At 36.0% G+C, this 13,447-nt stretch overlaps 1 protein-coding gene across 3 annotated transcripts in view; it reads left to right on the forward strand.

Annotated features, from left to right (window-relative positions):
- The window catches only part of LOC142974428 (paired box protein Pax-6-like), a 35,367-nt gene that overhangs the window by 13,458 nt on the left and 8,462 nt on the right, over positions 1-13,447 (forward strand). For all 3 annotated transcript variants that reach the window (XM_076116750.1, XM_076116751.1, XM_076116752.1), the window contains exon 3: positions 7,339-7,479. In XM_076116750.1, coding sequence (XP_075972865.1) covers positions 7,339-7,479 — 141 coding nt within the window. The remainder of the gene's footprint in view (positions 1-7,338; positions 7,480-13,447) is intronic.

A 13,447-nucleotide genomic window follows, 5' to 3' on the forward strand; every position in this document is an offset into this window, starting at 1 on the left:
CTATTTGCTTTAAACGTAAAATATTTTTAATATTGGCATGATAATAACTTATGTAATAACTTAAGACAGAAGGTCCTTTAAGTAGAGAAGAAATAGATTAATCGACTTGGTATTATATAGATCTCACCACTTTTTACGCCAGAAAGACTGAGCTGCGAGACTTGAGGTTTTTACAGAATGTTTTTGGTGGCATAATATTGTCCCATTTGATTATAATTTTCCTGTTACTTGTTTTTTTTTCAATAACTTCAACTAAGTTAAAATCTGTTTAAAGTTTTACAGGGAGGTAAAGCTAATAGACGCGTCGAATTTACTATTTCCTTGGAAAACTTCACTTCATTTAATTCTTTGACAAGAGTTTCAAACGTCAATTACACATTCACATCGATTTAGTTGACCGAACAACCTGAATACTCCTGGCTTACAGTTAGAGGGCATACTTATTTCTATCATTGTCCTTAATAACACTAGTAGTTGTGTTAACAATATCAACTCTAATTCCAAAACAACAAGGTTTAAATTGCCGTCATTTTTTTGTTGGAAAAATTGAAAATTCTTGATGAAAGATAATTGATAAAGCGAACTTATGCCTACTGGGTATCGGTTCCATGTAATTAGTGTTCGTATATATTATTTATAGAACGTGTCGTCGGCACTCTTCGGTGTTGTATTGATTTATACAACGGTTCCCTACAGGCATGCCCGAGGCCTTATTGGCCACAACTAAGTTATTTGCGATAATTACTTCACTCGCCGTTTAGAATGACCAGTAATAATTATTGCCAGTTGAAATGCTACACGTAAGCGTGGTAGAGGGAGCTTTTACAGTTTACTATATTATTATATAAAATAACATAATTTGATGTATGCATTCACGGTTATAATTAGCAAGAGCTAGAAATCAGCGGAATAAGCCTGAAAGTTGAGCTATAAGATGGTCTGCTCACAAGTAAATTAATGGTATAGATTTAAAATGTAACGACTTATCAATGTTGTATTAGATTTTCTTTCATATACTGATAACATTATATAGTTAATCACCTGCGGAAGAGGAATATTTACATTGCGTTGCACTGAAATAAGAGATAATAATATGTAGTTAACTTTATCTTGTATAGCGGTAACAACAATGTAAGTAACAGCTTTGTATTTACAAGTCTATGCATATATCTATAGCATCCACTTTTTATGGCGCTTATTAGATGGCAAAAATATTCGACAAGATCGTTTTAGTAAAATGTATATGTAGCCACTTCGTGAGAGATAATCTTTCTGGTCTGACTCGAAAAGAAACATAAAATACTACGCAAAACGTTTCTAACCAGTTATTAATTTTAATACTACAAATGATATCGGATTATCGAACGACAAGTCAGCAATTGTAAGTCGACGGATGCGGTCCGTGTTTAACTCGCGTCTAATAACACGGTTAAGGCGAAAATCTCAATCGCTATTAATCATCGATAAGGATAAGGTATCGGTTGAGTCCGCCGCGACGAAAGCTGCTATTGACTAAAGCTTAGATCCTAATCGATTCATAAAACTTGCAGCGTGTTAATTATAAGCCACCGGGGTGCGGATGAATGCTCTACGCCGCCGCGCCGCCCGCCTCTCACCGCGCCTCGCCGCGAGCATTAGCTCCCCACACAATCCACGACTGTCGATGTGAGAACTATCTTATCATCGACGATTTTTCAAATCGACAACCCTTTATTTGACTGTTTCCTTTACCATTATCACAGCTGCCTTTTAATACGATCTCTCATCTGTACCACTGTAAATTTTGCGTGTAGCAGTTTTTATGCGCGCCCGCAATCATCGTTAATATTTTGTGTGCATAAAAACAACAGGAAACATGGAATTATTGTCAGAGAGCTTGTCAAGTGTTCATAGCAATTATTGCATTCGTTGAATTAAGGAAACAATGTGGATAGAGTTAATTGTTGCGTTAATAGCTAGGTGAGTTTGAAGTGAAGCGTGAGTCGACTATGACATTGAGACACTTGGTTGTAGTCAGTTAATTTGCTGAATTGGTTCCTTGACCGGTATGTAATTAGGACACGTGAGACACTTTGTGTTTGCTCAGGACTCGTGAACGGGCGATTTCAAAAGCACTCGAGCGTTTACAACGCGCACTGTATTATTTTACGCCGTTTGAACATTCATATTCCTTACCGAAAGTGCAGGTTTCGTATTTAATTTTTATTTTCCTTTGAACGTTTTTTGGACTGACCTCTATTATTAAATCAATTTCTTGCCATGGTTAAGCCGTTACACCGCAATGCTGGGTGTTGTAATGTTAAAACAATAACACGCGTTGTTTTATCCTGTAATTATCTGCAGCAAATTACTATTAAAAAAGTTTACGTATGTTTATGTTTGCACAAACAATATTCGAGACTAATTGTTAAAATTGATTACTAAGGTATTATATATTATTAAGATTCTTTGTGCGATCCAAATCCGATCTATTTCAAACTAATTCCTTAAATTTTACATTCCAAGTAGTGTTAAGTTCAAAACATGTCTATTTATGTACGACACCAATCGATTTCGATAGCATTAGTAACATTGTAGGAGTTAAAAGCTACAAACAGCACGCGAGACAACTGCTCATAAATACAAACCTACAAATGGCAGTAAGCTAGCGTATATATTATGAGAACAGAGGAGTGTAGTGTCAATCAATTTTCGCCGCTGGTGATTTCATAACGTCACGTGTCGGGTTCCCACGGAAGCCCGGCTACGAGCCGCCCAGGGCCATCATGTCCAACCACTTAAGTATTTAGCGTAGTACATAACCTTAGCTTAAAACTTATTATCTAGCCTAAACAATTTCTAAGCTGACGGCATGAAAATGGGCACGCATAAATAACGTTCCGTGGCCGAGTTTGAGTATTAAATTGTCGGTTGCGATGCCAGTCGAGTGACGAATAAATTGCCCATGCACTGTCTACTTTACCTCTTACTGATCGAGCTGAGCATATACGTTTGTGCGATGAGAAAAATAAAGGGCTCATACAATGTGTCATTAACATGAAAAGTCGTCGATACTTGTCTTCACGTTCACGCGATGGATTAAACGCTTCCGGAGCTCTATTTGTTTTTCTATTTTGAAGCATAGCATTTCTGAATAGTACGCTCGCTTCGAATAATTTATGAAGCTAAAAAACCACCGAAATCACAGAGTGAGTAATTTCATATTAAACCGGTCATTTTATTTCGTCGTACGTAAAATTGTGTGGTAGCTAATGATACCTACTCAAGATGATTGTCCGCGGATCGTCGAGGCCGGTAATGAAGCCGTATTTAGGCTTTGGTCCTATAATCAAAATTGAATTATCCCAGTTGACATTCTTGCTTCAGAAACCATGCTTTTTCTTTTTCCGCTCCAATTCTCTTAGGATAATTTGAATTTTTAATGCACGTTGTTGTCCATGGAATGTTATTCAAGTAGTTTCATATAGATCTATCAATTACCTACCTCTAATGATGTACTGGGTGACATTATTGAGTCTTTAGCAATTCTTGTGAACGAAACGTACTGTTATATCACTGGTATAACAATACAATAATGAAAACCGTTTAGCGAAGTGATATTTTGGAGGTAAATGGAACTGTGCATTAACATTGTGAAGTTAGTGTTTCGACTATATTAAATGGCATACTTATTCACAATTATTTTAATACTAAAGCTATATTAATACTTCTGTCTAATAGTCATGGATATGGAGCCGATTCAGCGTATATTCGTTTACTGATATAACTACTTTTCGTTTTAAATTATTATCTAATTGCTTCCGAAGAAGCAAGCGCGAACTAGCTTTAAAGTTTCGTACAAAAAAGTCGATCAATCACCGAATCAGGCGTCGTTAACACGCGTTGCATTATGTTCAATAAACCAGGCCATCCAGGCCCACTTCGCCGGTAAAGATTTTGATCTATTAACGGGATGACAGTGCAATACTGGGGCGCGGTTGAACTTAGCGCCGCCCGATATAAGCAGCTACTTTCTGAATACTTTCAATACAAATTTAATTAACTAGGTTCAGGCCTATTCTGTGTCGTTTAAAAAGATCTTTGTGGTGGTACCGTGTAATGACTTAAAGCGTCCATAAACGACTTCTGTTTGGAAATTTATTAACAGACGTTTCGAGTGTGCATTGTACCCTTTGTGGGTCTCACTTCCTTAACCGCGCCGGTGATGATTAATTGCTTATCTTTGTTTTGCAACATGAGTCCTTTTAAATGCAATACAACAAAAACTTGAACGAATTATTCGACACCTTGTTCGTGTATTGTGAATGTTTATGCAGTTTCTCTCTCGTTTATGGCGTGAGTTTAACTTTCAGTTTACTTGCGTCCATCATAGTCGTGGCGCTTATTATCATAACTAATATGATGTTTCTGTAAAATGGCATAAGGATGTCTCTTCGTATGATAGGTTGTTTTATTTCTGTTAAATAATTTTCTACAGGAAAAAAGCTGTCTAATAAATAAGAAGTTCTCATCATTTATTAATATTAAATGATTTTTTAATATAATCGCATTCCTAATAAACTGGTGATGGGCACTGATATTATATAAAGGTTACGATGGCAGAATACATAGCGGATGGGACCGAATTATCATGATTAGTCTCCCAATTACAATAATCTGACTTCCTAACAAACAACACAATAAAAGTACGTCTATTTCTCCCGCGTGTTCTTGTATTATAAATAAAATATATTTAAAAATATGTATCAATTGTTTTATATGTTATTCCTTTATGGCCTTAATAATAATAATCGATATTATTTATTTAAATAAATCTCTGTGTAAAATAATGGAGTAGATATGTTGTGTTCAATAAAAATATAAAAATGCCTCCAGTTAGCGGAAGCTATGGTGTTGAAGACGAAATAATTGTAACGGCGGGTAAAGTCACGCTCAAAAGCTTACACAAATATTAGATGGTGTAGAGCAAGCAGCACACTGCACCGAGGTGTATCGTGTGTGCGCGCCTCGAGCGCGCGCATGAGTTTCACGTAAATAATACACATTTAGCAACAGTTTCAGTGCCTCACAGGGTCCGCCTCTACCTAGCAACTGCGAGTAATTGGCCCCGGTCATGCGATTGCCTAGTCGATTTAATTATCACAAAATGATCAGTGTGCCGGCCTCCCGCAATTTACCTATCAATCAATACGAGAGCGGTTATTGGCGTACTGAATACCAACGCGGACGAGGCGGTATATGGTTTTCAATACTTACAGCGGACTGAAGTGAAAGGCACTGTTTCGTGTACTTACTAGGGGCTATGTTTGACTCTACGTAGTCCCCTCGCCCAATCAATGTTTCCGTTTAACTTAAAATAGCTATATGTCGAATATTCACTGTTTTATATCTGTGTTCTACAAAAGAGATCAATGTTAGTTTGTATTAACTATAGAAGTCACTTTTGAAGTTTTTCCTCATGAATACATGCAAAACAAGAGATGAAATTGATCGGAGATCTTCTTGATTGTCAAAATATCAATATGATCAACTTATTAAACGCAAGAAACATAGGCCACGTATGACTATAACATAATTTATTGTGTAGAATTTTAGTTTTGGTTGTTGATGTGTTTGTCGTAATGTTACTGCTTTAGCCAAACTCATTTGTTTTTTAACTTCGTGTAGTAAAAGGTTTTAATTTACCATTACCGCTTTAATAAACTTATGAATATTATCGCAATGTTCTAAATCTATGTTGAAATAATTACACAAAATGTAGCGTTCGCCTTTACAGTTTTGTATCACGCTACGTTTAGTTAATTACCGGCACTTAAGAGCTTTCTATGGTCAATACATATAAAAATATGCACAAACAAGTTTCTCTTCAATCGGTAATGTTGTTGCAATATTAATATTTGTTTAACCTATTAAGGCGATGTGTCGCGGAGTTGGTGTAAACTCGAAACTAACTTTTTGCGCGAGCGCGCCATTTTCGTCGGTAAGCTTTAGTCTTATCAAGACATAAAGACCCTTATGAATTCATCTTGAATGGCGTTGACAAAAATGTGAATATAAATAATGTGTTGAATAATTCAGCGTGTTATCGGTATGGAGGAGCGGTCTGGAGTGTAAAAACGTTGCGCGGCCGCGCGCTGCCCGCCGGAATGCCGCTGCACCGTTTTTACGTAATTGTCCCGATGCACGCACTCATCCATTATCTAACTGACTTAGGCACCAAAGAATACGTTCGTTTTTATCATTTCTTTCGAATCATAAGCCACTCCGTATGTTCTCAGCGGCACTGCTCTCTGGAATCCAACCCTCAAACCACTTGCGATATTCTGGATTCTCGTAAATATTAAATTATTTCTTTATGGGATTCTGACGCTTTCAAAATATGAATTTTTCAACGTAAATTATAACCATGTTTGGATCGTATATTAAAGTCGGTCTTCTCAGCGATTATTTTGAACGTTTGCAATATAAAACAAAGCCTGAGATAAATGGTAATTAAAAATTCTTGTCTCGTCACAATGAGGCTTCATTTAGCCGATGTCAATGATTCTGTAATTATTAATACTAATTTAAAGCTTTCATTGTTATTCTTACCGCCGTGCGCGATTATCAATTTTTTGTAGCGACGCACGTCCATCGTCCTTTTAAATGCAAAGATACAAATGTTGTTGTGCAGTTTTTAGGTTCACTTTGAATTTTATTACTGTTCAGATAAGGGCCAAAAAGTGTAACTAAGTATTGTATCGGTAGAGTTGATGATCGACAAGTAACTTGCGTTTACTCACGTTTAGCACTCAATGAAATTGCATCAATCGGTATCGTGTCGCTATTACTGGTATTTTTATTTGAGTCTCTAATTTGATTTTGAGTTTTCTTTTATTTCCTTCAACAAGCAGCAGGTGACAGTTTGTTCAATTCGTTTTTTGTCTACAAATGTTATACCTAACCGGATTTGTGATTGTCATCGGAATCACACGTAGCCGTGTAATTATAGGTGCTCTTTGTAGCTCCGTGGACCTAATAATCTTCATAATTAACATAATGGAAATTGGTTTGACTTCGTAGCAAAATTGGCCTCATTATGGCTATTAGGATTATCTAGATAAAAAAAACATGACCCTGCTTAGATATAATATTGTTCAAGCATATTTTGCAAGTCAGAAAGTAAATACGAGTAATTTGACGACGTATATGAATATCATAGCCAGGGTATGATTCAAAACAAAGTTAAATATAATTTAATTTCGAATGAAAGCTCTCAACTGTTATTGCGCTTGTAATTTCTAGTTTGTTTTATGTGGCTGTCAATCGCCGTTTTAATTGATATTTGAATTGCTTCAGGTACTCTTCGACCGCCAGGCTTAATTGGTGGCAGCAAACCAAAGGTGGCGACACCGGCTGTCGTGTCCAAGATAGAGCAGTACAAAAGGGAAAACCCTACCATCTTCGCGTGGGAGATTCGTGAACGACTGATTTCTGAAGGTAAGAAATATACAAATAGTAATAATAAATATACTGTTAGGTAACATTACTAGTTTATGGATATGGTCTATGATGGGAATGTTTTTCTAGGCAAAGAATACTCCGTACTGAAAACGTTTAACGATGCAACTGATCGCTCCAATCAATGACCACCGCGGTAATTTTCTTGGACAATTGTATGATCTTTTTATTTGCGATTTGTAAATATCCGGTTGTGACTAACTCCTTGTATTCCCAGACCATTAAAACAAACTAATAAATAATTATGGGCATTAAGGTTGGTTCGTAGATGTTTCCTATGCGTGTGCCATGAATGCCGGCGGCGCTCACGACACAGGACCCGATGTAACTGTGCCCATTCATCGTGTATCGCGCAAGTGACGTACTCATTGTTGTGTCATTTTCCACTTGTGCTACATGTTATAACGTACAGTATTGATTGCACGGGAAATATTCTTTCCGTATTCTTTATTATAACTTCAGTAGCTAGTTGAAGCAAACTAGTCACTATTTTAGTATGCCTGATATGACTTTCAAAAGAAAATTTTTATACGTCCTGCTCCTAACTCCTGGTTTAGTTAGTCTAAATCTGTAACTGGTTTACACAAATGTATTTGTTAGATACTTGTATGATAGTCGGAATAGAGATTTTGGCAGCTCAGTATAAAAACCATCATTTCAACGGCTAGTTCCCAACTGAAAGGTTTGAAGTTTCCATTAATTTGTAGGAGACTAAACTTTATGATCTACTACAAACCTCTTCACGTTTAATTTTGTTCCATTATATTATTAAACAGAAAGCCAGCATGTTAACTAGAATATATAGTAAGATATGTGGTCCAGCAATATGGTTAAGCGCGACAAACTTCTCGCCCTTTCAAGAGCCGTTAAAGCATAATAATATAGAAAAGGTTTTATTATATTGTTCTATAATATACTGTTAAAGCAAGTAATATAATAAAATAATTTATTTTGATTACGCGAACATCATTTAATTGAATATAGTTCAGTTTTAGAACTTTATCGCGATATTTTGCGGTTAAATTCACAAAACAATATGGATCGGCAAAAGACTTGTACCATTATTTCGAATATGACAAATAACAAACATGATATGATATTCATTTCGGTATCAATATTTTCTAAGCCTGCCTAATCAGATTAATAAATGGTTCTTAGAATAGACGAAGGATCACTAGTCAGTGGTTATTATAAAAGTCGGCGTGGTCGCGTAATACCAGTGAGCGAGTCGCGTTACACGGGCGCGTTGCGTGCGCGCACACACGATATGGACCCACTTGTCTGATCATCGAATTATTATACGAGTTGCGTTATTAAAATAATTTATGGCAATTTGCAGGTCGCCATTAGCTAGATGTTCTTGAGTTTTGATAGCCGCTAACCTGAGCAGTGACGTGCCAAGTATAGATTTAATTGGATTGGTTTTCCCACATCAATGCGGAATAATTTATTGTAAAATAATTTCTGTATTATTTATAATATAAAGTAATATTACTAGCTATGATTAACAATAAAAAAACATTATATTTACAATCGCACAATTATTATAAAATAATTCTACTGGGCGTCGTAGAATTCGTAAAAGTATTCTTACTCATGTTTCTGTAGAAATTGAATTTCAGATATTTGATTGATTTCATTGAAGTTCAGATATTTCAGTAACAAAGTCATTTTTCTTTTTTTGTTTTAGTCGGCATAGTTACACTATAATAGCATTCTAGTAAATATTAGGATAAATATGCCTAATTAAAAGAGCTAGGTAGATTGTGTAGACAGACACATACATTAGTGCTCGCATATTATCGGGACTTGATTAAAAAAAGAACACAGATTTGTTGAAATGAATACAACTACAAAAACGCAATAAAGTGTATAAAGCTTGAAAACTAAGTAACACACGATCGATGAAAACATCGAGTATAAGGGAAATAAACCAAAAATCAGAAGCCAAGTTAAACCTACTAAAAGTAAGTCGACTAATCGATATGACCGGACTAAGGTCAGCTTCACGAAATGTGAACGCTTTGTTTACCCAGAAACTGAACACTTATCTAATTATAGGATTAAAGTATTTGAGTAATGAACTTTAGATGAGTGTCAAATAGTTTTTGGGAGGGCAATAGGCAAAGCCTTTGAAGTGCAAGCCCGAATATGGCTCGGTATAGTTTTGTAAATGGCCGTCGGCTTACTGACAGCGGATATAATGTAACATGAGAACATCTATTGGATTTGGTGTCTATGTGCGAGCAAAACAATGCTTTAGATATTATATAACCGATAAACCTGATCGGATAGTCTCATGTGCTGCTCAAAATTATTGAGTACTGGTTTTTATAAAAAGTAACCACAGTTTATGTTACCTCGTTTTAAAATTAACAACTGATAATGTAGTTCGAAAAAAATATGACTTATTAAATTATACTCAAAAAATAATAATTTCAATTATCTTGCAGAGATTTTGTGTACGTTTCCCATTGCATGCGAATAATTCATGATTCTTATAATTATATTATTGTTCTATCCACGATGCTTTTTATATTACTAGTTGTCTGGACTTCGATAAAATAGCGCGAGTAATTACGAGACTTTAGATACATTTACATGTAAATGATACCATAATCATAATATTAAAGAAATAATCCAAGCAATAACATATAATTTGAAAAAATAAACACGATGCTACTGAGTTAACACGTAAAGATCTCATCTCCATAAAAAGGACATACGCACGATATACCGTGTGGAACATTAAACGCCGATCAAAATTAATCCTAAGTTTAGCTCGCTAATCATACAGTTTAGTATCCTCACTATCATTAACCATAACTTATATTATATAGAAAATTATGTCAATCTGTTTTTCTTTGATCTCGAGATCAAATGAAACAATTTTTACAAAATTCTACGCAATAAAGAGCAATAAATAAAAACGCCGCGTAGCGCCGCGGGCCCGCAGCCAACTGCACAATAAATGTGTCACTATAGCCGAGGGCTTTGATTATAAGCCGTCGTTGTTACACATATGCAACTATATTTATATACACAGTTATTATATTAAAATAAAAACATTAATTTCCTCGGGAGAAATTTACATTTTTTACAATTTCAACTTATTATTATTCGTTAGTATTCATTATTTTTTATTTCCCTGTCTACAATTTTTAACAAAATTTGTAATTTATATTAGCTGGACGATATATTATCAGCAACTGCAGTCTGGCGCCACTCGACAGCTTCCCACTTTAATAGTATAAACATAACGATTAGCCTGGACATTGAATGAAATGTCCCTTCGTATAATGTAACGACGGCACACGAACATGCGCACACATATCTTGCAGTACGAATGGGCGTCTTTAGCTCAGAGGCCAACGAGCCAATTGCGATAATTGCACCAACGACACCTCTCGTGCCCATGCGTGACGTTAAACATCGCCTTATAAGACAAAAGACGACTCAAGCACCTATAATCCAAGCGATCTAATTACATCTTACTGCAGTATCACTTAAAGTTCAAAATCGCGTCGCTAATTAAAAGTGATTAAAGCGTTCCCCGTCAAGGGTCGTTCTTCGCCTTGATGTTTTCTCTAGTGCAGTTCAGTTCGGTAGGGTGCATGCGATCGCACTGAAACAGGTTTTGCTTACAAGACCTCTTCTGGTTTACGATATCAGTGGGGACCGGATTAGAAGACGATAACATTCTTGATGGGAAACACTGTGCTAAACTGAGTTGTTAAATTGGTTCGCGGCCATTAAATCTGCAGGGGGCGCCGTAACTTCAGAGCACATGATTGGGTTAACGTCTATATGAAACACGTTTTATTTACATGACCTCATCATACTTGGAAAACAGTTTTTATATCAAGATCTGAGCAAACAATTTTATAGAGTTAATTTTAAACTTAAACTGATTTTACAAGTTTGCGAAAACGGTTTACACAACTTAACTCGAGGTTTCTTCCAAAACACGGAAATTAATAATTTCGGGAAATGGGTTCCAATAAGTAAAAATGAATGGTGCCATTTTGAAAATGTGAACGCGTTCTTATGAATAAGGGGTCGAACAATTGCTCAGTGAACGCTTTTATTTTTTATGTTTTTTGTTCTTATCTCGGCGGCCGGCTGACATTATCGTCATTTGTTGAAATGTGTTTAAAATAATTGCTCGAGCGCAGTGAGCGCTCATGCCTCCGTTGTATGCGAAAATTGCACGCGATCCCACGTCAGCGTCGGTTGTTTTGCGTAAATGCTCACATATTTGTCGTAAATGTTGGCGTATTTAAATAAATTCTGTTGTGTTTCGACTGGAAACGTTTAAAATTTACAGCTATCTCTTGCGGTTACTATTTAATACAAATTGAATGGCATTATTGCACCGGCGCATTGTTTGGTCCGCGGCGGCGACGAGCGGGGTTGTAGTTATGATTGATTCTATTAGATCTGTCGATGGTTCCGGTGTATCAAAGTGTGTTGACCGGCGCGGACCACCTGCTGGCCAGGGAGCCTCGCCTAACTATTGCTGATGTAGAAGTATTCAACAACTAGACCTGACTTATTAGTCAAATAACTATAACAATATTTGAAATATATGCATAAATGATAATTGAAAGCGATATTTAATTTATTAAATAGGTATATATAGATAGTTTACAAGCTTTGTATATGCTATACCTAATTAAATGAAAATATTATTGGCATTTAGCAATCAACTTTTAGTTATGTTACCTATTTTACTAAAAAATAACAATAAACATACATACATAAGCATGTAATTTTTGTAGATAAAGTTCTCATTGGAAAACATATTAAAAAAGCTATGTGCCAAATTTATTAAGAGTTCCAACGAAATGTGACTATCCGAAGTTAAATAATTAAACAGTGGATATGCGCTTATTTATAGGTCTGTTGCACGAGTAAGAAATATATCTCTAGAAATAGAAACTTAATCAAATTTATAACAAAATGATCACGCTCAACTGTTGAGCCTTTTGTCATAAGCGCGTGCCCGAATCACCGCGCGCGCACCTATTCAGACTGGCCAAATTGATTAAAATTACATCTGCACTCGCCACACAATGATGGCGGCACGTAGAACTACCAAATTTAATTTCTCCTACCACAGCTGTTTTACATTATAAACACAATAGTGCACCGTTCAAGACTATCGGGCACATCTTTTTCTAAACTCTATCAAAAGAATTAGTAAAAAAATCCATCAAACTTCAGATTATTTAGAAAAATATGAAACGTTCCAAGCAACCCAATTTATTTTAACTTAATATTTATACAAACGGCGAATACAAAAGAAGTGTCAAAAACGCGAGCACTCGGAGAGCGGTGCGCGTCTGTCGATCGCTCCAAGGAGCAGTTATTAAAACAGAGCGGCTCATCCGAGAGGCTAAATTTTAATAAGGTACCCACTACCGTCTTTGTTAACCGTGACGAGGCAGTTTTGGACAATGGCTTGCGCAACTTATCTACTAAATCGATATCGGTTTACGAGGCGTTACGGCCGGCTCTAGCTACTGACCATATTTTGATTAATTGCATTCTTAGCCCACAAACTGTATAGGTTACGTGTAACCCAAATTATTGACTGGCGCCGATTAATTAGCGAAACGGATGACGAGTAACTTTAACGGTTGGGGTGTTAAAATGTTTTGAGTCCACCATAAAAACACTTTTATAATTTATTATTCCCTGTTAATGTTGTTTTTACGATATGCATTTAGTTACGATTATTTTTCAAATTTATATTTCTGATTGCCTTTTTCCTTTTGTTTCCGATTTCTCCGAATCGCTACGTCGTTACGGGACAATGTACTACGAGATAGAGCGAGTGCTTTTTTGTGATTCTTTTGACATTTACTAACAAGGTCCCACCTCGTTCGCCGTTATTGTACGGTCGAAATAAATCAAATCGATCTCTACACAGCTTCCAATAAAC

The sequence above is a fragment of the Anticarsia gemmatalis genome, chromosome 7 (genome assembly GCF_050436995.1).
Source record: "Anticarsia gemmatalis isolate Benzon Research Colony breed Stoneville strain chromosome 7, ilAntGemm2 primary, whole genome shotgun sequence".
Classification (NCBI taxonomy): domain Eukaryota; kingdom Metazoa; phylum Arthropoda; class Insecta; order Lepidoptera; family Erebidae; genus Anticarsia; species Anticarsia gemmatalis.